General features: G+C 47.7%; 1 protein-coding gene across 3 annotated transcripts in view; it reads left to right on the top strand.

Annotated features, from left to right (window-relative positions):
• The window catches only part of LOC141271199 (killer cell lectin-like receptor subfamily B member 1B allele B), a 316,917-nt gene that overhangs the window by 73,273 nt on the left and 229,417 nt on the right, over positions 1-14,227 (top strand). For 2 of the 3 annotated variants that reach the window (XM_073681308.1, XM_073681307.1), the window contains exon 3: positions 12,920-12,997. The exons of the other annotated variant lie outside the window; for it this stretch is intronic. In XM_073681308.1, coding sequence (XP_073537409.1) covers positions 12,920-12,997 — 78 coding nt within the window. The remainder of the gene's footprint in view (positions 1-12,919; positions 12,998-14,227) is intronic. 3 annotated transcript variants of the gene reach the window in all.

Genomic DNA, 14,227 nt, shown 5'->3' with positions numbered 1-14,227 from the left:
AACTGTGGTTTTCCTCTTCCACGGTTCTAATCTACTCTGTATTACCCTTTTTCCATTGATAGTGCAAGTGTAAGCTATTTTACTTCATTTACAATGGGCAAGGCGCGTGGCAAGGGACGTGGAAGTGGACGTTCTGGTGATGGTTCGTGCAGAGGACGGGGCCGTGGCCAAGGTGAAAATGTGCCACAACCAACAGCCACATCTTCTCGCTCCCACTTCTTGACCGAATTACTAGGGAAGCACAGAACAACACCAGTATTGAGAACTGATCAGTGTGAACAGGTTATTAATTGGATAGCAGACAATACTTCCAGTTACCTGGGCACCACCACCTCCGGTCTGTCTTCCACACGGTCAACTCTTAGTAGCCGTGAGTCTCGACCACATACTCCTCCTCACCCTGATGCTCCTTCCTCCCACCATGCCGAGTGTCGTCAGACAGCAAGTGATCCCACACTTGGACACTCTGAAGAGCTGTTCACTGGTCCATATCCATATTTGGGCCCCTCGCCTGATACGCTTGAAGTGGTGGAAGAGGAGATCCCATGTTGCGATGCCCAAATATTTGAACAGGCACGGCCACAGGAAGTCGACGTTGGCAATCTGTCACAAGAGGTGGACGATGACGAGACACAATTGCCAGGAAGTGAGGAGGAGGATCGTGGTGCGCAAGTGGAAGAGGAGGAGGTGGTGGATGATCTAGTAACTGACCCAACGTGGAAGGAGGACATGCAGAGTGAGGCCAGCAACACACAGGGGGAGGGAGGCAGAGTACCCCAACAGGCAGGAAGAAGCAGTGTGGTGGCCGCAGACAGAAGGCAGGCAACCGTTCCCCGTAACACCAACACGAGGGACGTTGCCAGTACAAGCGATAGGTCTTCCAGAGTCTGGAATTTTTTTAAAGACTCTGCTGATAACCCCAAAAAGGCCATATGTTCCACCTGCCATGCCAGCATCAGCAGGGGTGACAAAACTACCAGCCTGACCACCACCAGCATGATCAGGCACATGGCAGCAAAGCACCCGACTTTGTGGGGCGAAACCCAGGGTCCACGACCAGTGTCAGCGGGTGTCACCACTGCTTCTTCCACTGTTGTGCGTGCAATAGAACCCCCTGTTGTGTGTGCAAGGCAATCCCCTGTCCATACTGCATGAAAAGATGCCCCCTCCTCTCAGTCTTCACTTGTTATGGCAGTTTCTCAAGAAACAGCATCAACGTCCACGTCCACGTCCCACCGCAGTGTTCAATTGTCCATATCCCAGACCTTTGAACGAAAGCGGAAATTCGCAGCTAATGCCCCACAGGCCACAGTCCTAAATTCGCACATTTCACGACTGCTTGCATTGGAAATGCTGCCTTTTAGGCTGGTGGAGACGGAATCCTTCCGCAATCTTATGGCGGTGGCCGTCCCTCGGTACTCGGTCCCCAGCCGACACTATTTTGCCCGGTGTGCCATCCCCGCACTACACAAGCACGTGTCCCAAAGCATCTGCCGTGCCCTCAACAACGCAGTTACTGGGAGAGTCCACCTGACAACGGACACGTGGACAAGTGCTTGTGGCCAGGGACGGTACATCTCTCTGACGGCACACTGGGTAAACATAGTGGAAGCCGGGACCCAGTCGGACCTTGGGACGGAACACATCCTCCCCAAACTGAGGATTGCGGGCCCTATGTCAGTCAGAGTTGCCCCCACAGTGTACAGCTCCTGCGCATCCTCCTCCTCCTCCTCATGTTCAGCCTCCATCTCAGATATCACCACATCAGTTACAAGCTGGAAGCATTGCAGTACTGCCTCCGCCAAGCGGCAACAGGCTGTGCTGAAACTCATAAGCTTAGGTGATAAACCTCACACTGCTTGTGAGTTGTGGACAGCTGTGAAAGAGCAGGCAGATCTGTGGCTGAGACCGCTGAACCTACATCCCGGCATGGTCGTGTGTGACAATGGCCATAACTTGGTGGCGGCTCTGAGGCGAGGTGAGATCACACACGTACCATGCCTGGCTCATGTGCTTAACCTCGTGGTTCAGCGGTTTCTTAAATCGTACCCCGAGTTGCCAGATCTGCTCGTGAAAGTACGCCGCCTGTCAGCTCATTTTCGCAAGTCGGCTACAGCTTCCGCCGCCCTTGCTGTGCTGCAGCAGCGTTTGCAGCTTCCCGCACACCGACTGGTGTGTGATGTCCCCACACGTTGGAACTCTACCCTCCTCATGTTGCAAAGGATTTGTGAGCAGAAGAGAGCAGTTGTGGAGTACCAGCTGCAACAAAGCCGTCGATATTCAGGTCAGACTCCACACATAAGACCTCAGGAGTGGACCTGGATGTCTGACATATGTACCATCCTGACAAACTTTGAGGAGGCCACCAAGATGGTGAGTGGCGATGACGCCATCATTAGTGTCAGCATCCCACTTGTCTGTCTTTTGCAACGCTCTCTGCAGAGAATTAAAGAGGAGGCATTGCAGCCAGAGTATGATAAGATGGATCAAGAAGCCGTAGCGGGCGATTACACACAGCCCAGCCTCATCTCATCCCAGCGTGCAATGGGGGACAATGAGGGAGAGGAGGAGGAGGAGGAGGAAGAACAGGAGCTGCTATCATGCGTTGTAGACGGTAGTACCTGTACAAGTGTCATACCGTCGGTTCAGCGTGGGTGGCCTGAGGACAGGGGGGATGAGGAAGAGGAGGAGGAGGAGAGCATGGTCAGTCGTCATCTTGGTGAGGACACGGAAATCTTGCCCGTTACCAGTCTGGCACGCATGGCTGACTTTATATTACGCTGCCTTAACCGTGACCCTCGCGTTGTCAAAATGTTGGGTGACAGTCATTACTGGTTGGTGACACTTGTAGACCCCTGCTACAAGGAGAACTTTCACTCTCTTATTCCTGAGGTGGAGAGGTCTACAAAAATGGGGCAATACCAGAAGGCCCTTGCTGCAGAACTCTTAAAAAAATTCCCATCTGAACACGCTAGCGGCAGAGGTCACAGTTCGTTGCCCAACCAAGGCGTACAGGCGAGAGAGAGGCAACTCCAATCCAGCAGAGGCAGGGGAACACTGTCAACGTTCTGGGACAGTTTTCTGACACCCGCCCAGCTTACAGGCCCTGAGGCGCGGGGTACTCTCACAAGGAGTGGAAAGTTTCAAAAGATGGTGAGGGAGTACCTTGCCGATCGTACCAGCGTCCTCCGTGATTCCTCTGTGCCTTTTAATTATTGGGTCCGCTGGACACTTGGAATGAACTCGCTCTGTATGCCTTGGAGGTCCTGGCCTGCCCTGCCGCTAGCGTGTTATCGGAGCGTGTTTTTAGTGCCGCTGGGGGAATTATAACTGATAAGCGCACTCGCCTGTCAACTGACAATGCTGACAAGCTGACCCTTATCAAAATGAACAAGGGCTGGATTGGGCCAGACTTCTCATCACCACCAAATGACAGCAGAGTAACATAAAGTCAAATCCACTGTGTTATTTCGGGAGGTGTATTCACATGCACCGCTTCACACCCACACATGGGTATACGCTTCCTCGTTTCGGCTGTTTAATCTTCTTCTCCTTATCCTCAGCCTCCACCACCACTATACCACCAGGGTGCCAGCATTGCAAGTTCCTCCGTCCTAATTTTTGGCAGCTTTTGCTGGGAAAGCATAAGCAAATACCATGGGACACCCACTCCCCAATAATGGGACTTATGTTTGTAATATGCTGTACTGCATGGCTCTTGTAAGGGGCATTGCAAGTTGCTCCATCCTAATTTTTGGCAGCTTTTTGCTGTGAAAGCATAAGCAAATACTATGGAGACCCACTCCCCAATAATGGGACTTATGTTTGTAATATTCTGTACTGCATGGCTCTTGTAAGGGGCATTGCAAGTTGCTCCGTCCTAATTTTTGGCAGCTTTTGCTGGGAAAGCATAAGCAAATACTATGGGAGACCCACTCCCCAATAATGGGACTTATGTTTGTAATATGCTGTACTGCATGGCTCTTGTAATGGCATTGCAAGTTGCTCCGTCCTAAGTTTTGGCAGCTTTTGCTTGCAAGGCATAAGCAAATACTATGGGAGACCCACTCCCCAATAATGGGACTTATGTTTGTAATATGCTGTACTGCATGGCTCTTGTAAGGGGCATTGCAAGTTGCTCCGTCCTAATTTTTGGCAGCTTTTGCTGGGAAAGCATAAGCAAATACTATGGGAGACCCACTCCCCAATAATGGGACTTATGTTTGTAATATACTGTACTGCATGGCTCTTGTAAGGGGCATTGCAAGTTGCTCCGTCCTAATTTTTGACAGCTTTTGCTTGCAAGGCATAAGCAAATACTATGGGACACCCACTCCCCAATAATGGGACTTATGTTTGTAATATGCTGTACTGCATGGCTCTTGTAAGGGGCATTGCAAGTTGCTCCGTCCTAATTTTTGGCAGCTTTTGCTTGCAAGGCATAAGCAAATACTATGGGAGACCCACTCCCCAATAATGGGACTTATGTTTGTAATATGCTGTACTGCATGTGACGCGCCCCCTGGGCCGTGTGTACACGTGTGTGGGATACCCGGTGCCGGGTCTCTGGGGTCTGTAGTCTCCGTGGCGTTGACCCAGTCCCGTTGCTCAGGCTGGTCAAACCAGTGGCAGTCTTTCTTAGGTTTTGAGATTAATTGTCCGACTGCGCCACCCGTGGATTGCGGTCAGGGAGTACCACCGCTGTGAGGCAGACCGCTGAGGCTGGTGTTGTGTGCGCAGCATAGAATGGGATAACTCCCCTCGGGAGGAGTATAGCCTCAGGGCAGTGAGTGTGGATGATGGGGGTGATGGTGCACGAGCGCAGCGGGAACGACTCAGAGTCTTTGCAGTGCAGTTCAGGGTCTTTACTGATGATTATAAGGTAGACCCTCCCGGGAGTACTGGCTAGCATAAGAGGCCTGGTCAGTCTGTGAGCAAGCAGGAGTTCCCCTGGCCAGGTGGAGTTGTAGGCCTCCCCTTCTGTCTGCACTCTTCCTGGCTACCTTGCTGTAAGCGGGTAGAAGTAGCCCACGTCCCCTGAGTGTTCCGTGTAGTGCTCACCCATATGGCTGGTGACTTGGGGCCTTCTGTTAGCCTCTGCTCCACGACGGCAGTGCTGGTCCCTTGCTTGTGACTGAGCCTCCGGGCTTCTATGGCCAGAGGACCTGAAATCCCCTGCCGGCTGGTTTCTGCTGCTGGATATATAAGTCCTCACAGCTTCGGACTCCTGTGTCCGGTTCCTATTGTCTTCTGCCAGGGCGAGCTCTGCTCAGCTTCCAGCCCCTGGTCTTTAGCTCCTAGCTCCTACAGAGCTCCTTGCTGTTACTTTCCCTTGCTCTCACTCTGACTCTGACTGTTCTCTGACTCACTCAACCCCGCCCCAGATCCAGTTTATAAGGGCAGAATTCTCCCCTCCCAGGACTGGGGCAGGAGGATGTTGCATGTTTAAGGGATCCTGAGCAGGAAACCTCCCACTTGCTCTCCGACGTAATATCTCTATTACTGTGGTGACCAGACCCCTGGGGTGCCACACATGGCTCTTGTAAGGGGCATTGCAGTTCCTCATAATTTTTGGAAAGCCTTCCATTCACTGCTTAGGCCAACAGTGCACGGGAGACCCAGTTGCTATAAATCGAAAAAAAGGTTTAGTTAACGCCCTCTGACCTCCATGTCATTTCCAAAGGGCATTGGAGTGGCTCGAAATTTTTGGTAGGCATTGCACTCACTGTATGCCCTATAACTGTGTAGCCGAACCGCTCCTTTTGTTACAGAAACATATCCTACAAGACATATCTGGTTGACTGGCCTGATATTGATGTGAATGGTCCCTGTTCCTCCTGCTCCCCAATAATGGGAATAATGTTTTTAATATGCTGTACTGCATGGCTCTTGTAAGGGACATTGCAAGTTCCCCCTTCCTAATTTTTGGCAGCTTTTGCTTGGAAGGCATAGGCAAAGACTATGGGAGACCCACTCCCCAATAATGGGAATAATGTTTTTAATATGCTGTACTGCATGGCTCTTGTAAGGGGCATTAAAAGCGTCTTGTTAAGCTACTGTAACCTCCACGTCTCTTCGACAGGGTGTTGATATTGTCTTTTTATTCCACTGTAACCTCCACCACTCTTCCAAGTGGCATTGATATTGTCTTTTTATTCCACTGCGACCTCCACCACTCTTCCAAGGGGCATTAAAACTGTCTTGTTAAGCTACTGTGACCTCCACGTCTCTTCCACGGGGCATTGATATTGTCTTTTTATTCCCCTGTAACCTCCACCACTCTTCCAAGGGGCATTAAAACTGTCTTGTTAAACCACTCTGAACTCCACGTCTCTTCCAAGGGGCATTAAAACCATCTTGTTAAGCTACTGTGACCTCCACATCTCTTCCAAGGGGCATTAAAACTGTCTTGTTAAACCACTCTGAACTCCACGTCTCTTCTAAGGGGCATTAAAACCGTCTTGTTAAACCACTCTGAACTCCACAGCTCTTCCAAGGGGCATTGACATGTTGTTTTTAATTACCTCTAACCTCCACGACTCTTGCAACGGGCATTGCATTTCCTCCTAATTTTTGTCAGCTTTTGCTTTTCAATGCATAGGCGAACACTAAGGGAGACCCACTCCCCAATAATGGGTAGTAGGTTTTTAATACACTGTAATCAACGTCTGTTTCAAGGGGCATTGCAGTGCCTAATAATTTTTGGAAAGCCTTCCATTCCCTGCTTAGGCCAACAGTGTACAGGAGAACCAGTTGCTATAAATGGAAAAAGCGGTTTAGTTAAGGCCCTCTGACCTCCATGTCACTTCCAAGGGGCATTGGAGTGCCTCGAAATTTTTGGTAGGCATTGCATTCACTGTATGCCTTATAACTGTGTAGCTGAACCGCTCCTTTTGGTACAGAAACAAATCCTACAAGACATGTGTGGTTGGCTGGCCTGATATTGATGTGAATGGTCCCTGTTCCTCCTGCTCTTTCTCCTTTGCCACCACCTCATCCATCATTCATCACCTGAAGCTTTGTTTTAACGGGAGTCATAGAACTGGGATAGTAGCAGGAAAACATCCAGCAATCCTCGAAGGAGGTAGAATATGCGCAAAAACGCTGACCACCTCAGGCCTAGCTGCTACTACATACATGCGCTTGCATTCCAAGGAACAGAAAGCTAAGGAGGTGGATGGCCTCATGATCATGAATAATTTACTCGTTGTGTAGGAGGCCAACCACTGCTGCTGTCTACCTTCTGAACTTTGTGTTGAAGCCTGATTGACCCAGGACCCGCAATCCTATATGTCTGGAGGACGTGTTGCATCCCAGTGTCCAACTGTGTCCCGGCTTCCACAATAATAATCCAGTGTGAAGGCGTCAGTGAGATGGACCATTCCTGGCCACATTCACTTGTCCACCTGTTTGTGGTTAGGCTGTCCTTCCCACTAAATGCACTGGGGAGGGCACAGGTAATGTTTTGGTATGCGCGCTTGTGTATAAGGCGCACCGGGACAAATAGGGGCGGCTGGGGACCGTTTATGGACACCCGGCCACCCCCACGCGGCTGGGGACTGTGTGTGGGCACCCGGCCGCGGGGCAGCTGGGGTCTGAGTATGGACACCCGGCCGCCCCCTGGCGGCTGGGGACCAAGCGTGGACACCCGGCCGCCGGGCGCCTGGGGACTGAGTATGAATACCAGGCTACCGACGCAGCCATGACGTGGTGGCCAGATTCCACCTCCACATGCCTAAAAGGCCCAATTTCAAGTGCAAGCAAGCTAGCAGTATGGTATTGCAGCCTGGGGGTGGGTGGGTGGCAGGCTGCATACTTGCGCTTGTATTGCAAGTTATGGGGGAGGTACAATTGAACACTGCCCTGGGACAAGGACTTGCACGGGGATAGTTGCAAGTCTGCATCTTCTGATGCAACAAGGATCACTTCTGATGGGCACACTTTTAGGCAGTGACCTGGGTGTCAGAGATGCTTCCAGGGGTCTTCCCCATGTTGTTCCCATGTCTTTTTAGCACTGTATGCATGTGTCACACAGCACATGGCCAGATAAGGTTGTAAAATGTTAAAATGACATTTCCCGGTGAATGCATTTGTCACGGTTGAAAGCAATACAAACGTGCAAAAACGCATAAAAAATGCTACTTGTGAACATAGCCCAAGGTGTGGAGGAGTATTTTTGTTTTTGGTTATTTATTTTACCTTATACACAAGTCTTTACCCTGGAAAGGATGTTCCTTAACCCCTTTCCGACCTGGTCAGTAATAGTACGCACCAGGTCGGGAAGGCCGGTTCAGCGGGGGCTCCGGCGGTGAGCCCGCACTGAAGCGAGCACATGTCAGCTGATTATTGGAATTGCAATCCACCCGCGGCTGTTAACATGTTAAATCTCTGACAGTGGCATTTAACTCGCGCTTCCGGGAGTCCTAAGCCCCGCCCATCAGAGACCCCGTCACGTGATCGCGGGTCACCAATGGGTGGGCATGACAACTCAGGGTCTGCAGCAGACGCCTGTGGTTGTCATGTCTCAATTGCTATGAGCGCCACCTAATGGTCAGCGCTCATAGCAAGTGAGCATTTCTCCTGCATACAAGCGATCTGCTCATCGCTTGTATGCAGTAGAAGCAATCAGACAACTGCTGCTTCTAGTCTCCTCTGGAGACTATAGAAGCAAGCAGAAAGTGTAAAAAAAAAGTTTTTAAAAAAATAAAAAAAATAAAAAATATATAAAAGTTTAAGTCACCCCCCTTTCGCCCCATTCAAAATAAAATATATATATATATATAAAAAAAAAAACACATACACATATTTGGTATCGCCGCATTCAGAATCGCCCGATCTATCAATATAAAAGAAGAATTAATACAATCAGTAAACGGCGTAACGAGAAAAAAATTTTAAACGCCAGAATTAAGTTTTTTTGGTCGCTACAACTTTGCAATAAAATGCAATAACGGGCGATCAAAACATCGGATCTACCCCAAAATGGTATCAATAAAAACGTCAGCCCGGCACGCAAAAAATAAGCCCTTACCTGGCCCCAGATCCCGAAAAATGGAGAAGCTAAGGGTCTCGGAAAATGGCGTCATTTTTTTTGTTTTTTTTAGCAAGCTTTGGATTTTTGTTTCACCACTTAAATAAAAAAGAACCTATACATGTTTGGTGTCTATGAACTCGTAATGACCTGGAAAATAATGATGGCAGGTCAGTTTTAGCAATCTGTGAACGTGGTAAAAAAAGGACCCAAAAAACAACTGTGGAATTGCATTTTTTTTGCAGTTTCACTGCACTTGGAATTTTTTTCCCATTTTCCAGCACACGATATGGTAAAACCAGTGATGGTGTTTAAAAGTCCAACTCGTCCCGCAAAAAATAAGCCCTCACATGGCCATATTGAACGAAAATTTAAAAAGAGCTGGCTCTGGGAAGAAGGGGAGCAAAAAAGGAAAACACAAAAACAGAAAGACCCATGGTCGTTAAGGTGTTAACATGTCACAGAAAAGCACTTCACTTTCATTTTTGAACGTTTTATTGTGAGCCTGTAAAAGTGGCTTAATACCTCTGACCATGTTGTTGACAGCAGTGACCTGGGGGTCAGAAATGCTTCCAGGGTCGATCCCCATGCTGTCCCCATGTCATTTGAGCACTGTCTCTATCGTTTTGGGCACTTTTTAGGCTTTCTACAGACTGCCGGGGGAGCCGCTGCAAAAATGTTCGGGTCTCCCATAGACTAACATTGGGCTCGTTGCTCGGATTGAGCACCTGAGTATCACAGTGAGCTCGGCCTGAGCTTCGAGCACCCGAGCATTTTAGTGCTCGCTCAACACTACTCAGCACCCTTCCCTATCTTCCATAGACAGTATATTAAGGATTTTCTATCCTGGGTCGTCATTGTACGGACCTACATGTTCTTTCCCCAGAGGTATTTCTGCATGTGCCGGGACAAGCCAAGAAATTACCCTAGGACTCTCTGGTCTGTAAACCTCTCTTGCAATCTATAATCTCCGGCATAAAACTACAAAAAGACTGAACTGCTTCATCATAATTTACAAGCCATATGTCTAAAGAATCTGGTTCTTAAAGAAGTTGTCCACTACTTTACATTACTCTCCCAATGTATCCCCCCGAGGCCCCTAAGCCTTTTTGCAAATACCTTACGTTGCTGATAATGCTGTGAGCTATCGGTGGCCGCTCACAGGCATCATGTGACCCCGCACTGATGTCACGACAAGTGAGGCATGACTCATCGCTGGGGTACCCATGGTGGCTGCTGGGTTGTGGGCGAGGTTACCCCCCGCGTCACACCCAGCATCCAACGCGCGCTTTCCCAATGAATGGGGAGAGGCAGAGCGAGCGGTGGATGCTGGGTGTGACGCGAGGGGGTAACCCCGCCCACAGCCTGGCATCCACCGCAGAACCAGGAAAATCATGACCCCCAGCTGCTGCCAGCTTGTTGTGACATCAGCGGATGTCAGAGCCGGCTGCAGCCGGGGGTCACGTGATGCCTGTGAGCGGCCAGTGATAGCGCCGCTCACAGGCATTATCTGCAACGTAAGGTAATTACAAAAATCCTTAGGGGCCCCGGGGGGATACATCTGGGAGGTAATATAAAGTAGTGTAGAACTCCTTTAAAGCTCCAGAATCTCTCCATGTCAGAATCTAACTCTGGACTGTATCCATCGTGGACTACCCACGTGAACTGTGGAGTATTGGAGTATTCCCCTCATGTTATATTGCCCCGTTCTGTTGAATTAAAGGGGCTGTTATCCCCGAGACCGGAGTCTGTGGTCCTTCCATCGTCCGCCAGACACTGCATGGGGGTGGATAGCAGTGAACGGAAAGCCCCTCTCTCCCCCAAGGCGAGGGCTTTACACACTGGCAGACTGGGCTGAAATGTTGTTGCAATACAGCAGAGCTCAGAAAGCTGCAAAAAATGTGTTTATAGGAAGACAAATTTCATTTCTCCTGTTCTTTGTTAGACAGTTACTTGTCTCTCGCTGGTAACTCCCCCTTTGTGTAAAACAAGCTCTGGAGGCAGAGTTAACTTCCAGGCAACGAGCCTGGAAGAGCTCATTTATTTAAAGTTATAAAAGATGATTTCTCAACCACAAGGCATCTGATATGAGGCAATACAGAGAAAACATTTTTTCAGCAGTTTGTGACCTAGCATTTATTTCTTTTTATCCAAATTTTTTTTCATTTCAACTTTATTTGTAAATGACAGGATGGATGCTGCCCACAACCCTTGGGCCTTTTTTTGCTCTTTGGTGCTAGTATTTGAATCTGACACTAAAGCCCCCGTCTCACATAGCGAGATCGCTAGCGAGATCGCTGCTGTGTCACTGTTTTAGTGACGCAACAGAGACCTCACCAGCGATGTCGCTATGTGTGACACTTTGCAGCGATCAGGCCCCTGCTGTGAGGTCGCTGATCGCTGCAGAATGTCCTGGACCATTTTTTGGTCTCTGTCCTCCAGCTGGTCAGCACACATCGCTGTGTGTGACCAGCGGGACCAGCGATCAGGCTGGTAACCATGATAAACAGTGGGTTACTAGGGGCGCACGCACACTTAGTAACCCGCTGTTTATCATGGTTACCACTCTGCTACGTGAGCGGTAACCTAGGTGCGCGTGTGCCCCTAGTAACCCGATGTTTACCATGGTTACCAGCCTGCTCCTGCTTCAGCAGGCTGGTAACCAGGAGCAGGACATTGTGGAAAGATTCTTTCCACAATGTCGTTGCTCCCCTGATCGTTGGTGAGCCTGCCTGTTTGACAGCTCACCAGCGATCACATAGCGACGCAGCAACGATCCCTGACAGGTCGTATCGTTGTCGGGATCGCTGCAGCGTCGCTAAGTGTGACGGGGCCTTAAGCCGCATTTCTGTTGTTCTCTGTACTTGCACTTCTCCTGATGAAGAAGTGAGTACATTTCAAAATGCGTTGATAATAAAGTCGCATTATCTACTCCACTATCTCAAGTGTTTTTTGACATTTGTGTTGAGACACCGGCAGCGCAGCATATCCGAATCGCCACATCTCTTCAAGGGGTGTCATTAAGCAGCGTCACTGAGTGTAGATTTAGAATTCATGTGTGATTTTTCCCCCCTAACCAATCAAGTACAGGTTCTACAATTTTAATGGTTTATAAAACACATATTGAACTTCCAGAAATGCTCAGCAGATCAGAGCAAGAAAATATCTGGAAATCAGTGCCAGACCCCTGATAAACAGCTCCTTGTATCTCAGCTTTCATGACTCCTCTAAGTGTTACACTACAATAAAACCTCTATGGCCATCCTCAATAAATAGTTATAGACTTTCAATATCACATCATGGTTTTCTGCATCGTTATCATTAAACTAGTGCATACAATTGAGACAAATTTGTCATTTCACACCTTATGGTGATATCATGGTTTGCTACATTACAGTGTTCCCAAGTTGCAGGAGTGGTGCATTTTTTTCTGCAATCATAGCTTTACAACCACAGCATCTTTGCCACGATTTTTGAAAATTACAGCAAATTAGTATTTTTTTCTGCAAATGAGGCTATAAACCACAATGTGGCTGAAGCATCTGAACACAGCTATCATGGGAAACCATTAACAGTGATATGTTGTATGGGTGATTTTCCCAGGACCTTTAATAATCAAAACCCACCAACCTCCGCATCATTGACCTATGATGCATGAGTGACTCATTGGGAAGCCTCATGTATTTGACTATATTTGGGTTCCATATTGCTCAGATTGCAAATATTGTGATGTTTTTTTAATGCAGACTTATATATGTATCAACTTATGGTAGCAAATTGAGTTTTTTCATAGCAGGAGACTGGTGCATAGGAAAGTTAGTTTTCCCCTTCCTTTCCCTCAAATTGAACTATATGTTCAGAAAACCCTTGTCCATTATCTTTACACAGATGTCCCCAGTGTTGTTTATGCTGATATAAGGACAGCTTTATCACAGAGCCATTTACCAGCCGAGGACCCAGTACCAGGTATGATCATACTGCATACGTTGTATAGATTCTGGTGGAGCACCATCTTTAGTAAGTTTGGGCCAAGTCTTCCCCAGGTCTATTGCAGCTCCTATTCATATGCTTTATTAGACCAAGCAATGTGAACTGAGGTCTAAGATGGTAGACATGCAAGAAATAGGAGCATGTTCACACTAGCAAAAAGAAGCAAAACCTACAAAAGACAAAAATATATCTCATACCCTACCATCATTATATATAAATGTAAAGCAAAGTTGCATAATAAATATAGGGTACTTAGTGAACTATTTTTGATCAAAAAAAGTATACAAGCCGTCCCACCAGCGGCAAGGTGACCCTAAATTGGGACGGTACCTATACTGCCTATATTAAAAACCTTACTGTATATCAAAGTTGAAGTAATGCATATAAAAGAGTAGACAAATAGGACCGGGTCCCAACTCCAGACCACCTAGGCCCGTGGTAAGCTACATATATACCAATCAGCTCAACAAAGGGGATGCCACACCCTTAAATTGCACAGAATGCAAACAAGACAAAAAACCAAGCAATGTGAACTGAGGTCTAAGATGGTAGACATGCAAGAAATAGGAGCATGTTCACACTAGCAAAAAGAAGCAAAACCTACAAAAGACAAAAATATATCTCATACCCTACCATCATTATATATAAATGTAAAGCAAAGTTGCATAATAAATATAGGGTACTTAGTGAACTATTTTTGATCAAAAAAAGTATACAAGCCGTCCCACCAGCAGCAAGGTGACCCTAAATTGGGACGGTACCTATACTGCCTATATTAAAAACCTTACTGTATATCAAAGTTGAAGTAATGCATATAAAAGGGTAGACAAATAGGACCGGGTCCCAACTCCAGACCACCTAGGCCCGTGGTAAGCTACATATATACCAATCAGCTCAACAAAGGGGATGCCACACCCTTAAATTGCACAGAATGCAAACAAGACAAAAAACCAAGCAATGTGAACTGAGGTCTAAGATGGTAGACATGCAAGAAATAGGAGCATGTTCACACTAGCAAAAAGAAGCAAAACCTACAAAAGACAAAAATATATCTCATACCCTACCATCATTATATATAAATGTAAAGCAAAGTTGCATAATAAATATAGGGTACTTAGTGAACTATTTTTGATCAAAAAAAGTATACAAGCCGTCCCACCAGCGGCAAGGTGACCCTAAATTGGGACGGTACCTATACTGCCTATA

The sequence above is a fragment of the Phyllobates terribilis genome, unplaced genomic scaffold (genome assembly GCF_046119375.1).
Source record: "Phyllobates terribilis strain yellow unplaced genomic scaffold, ASM4611937v1 Scaffold_5__5_contigs__length_657084704, whole genome shotgun sequence".
NCBI classification, from domain to species: domain Eukaryota; kingdom Metazoa; phylum Chordata; class Amphibia; order Anura; family Dendrobatidae; genus Phyllobates; species Phyllobates terribilis.
The sequence above is the reverse complement of the archived record's forward strand: the minus strand, read 5'-3'. Positions and strand labels throughout refer to the sequence as shown.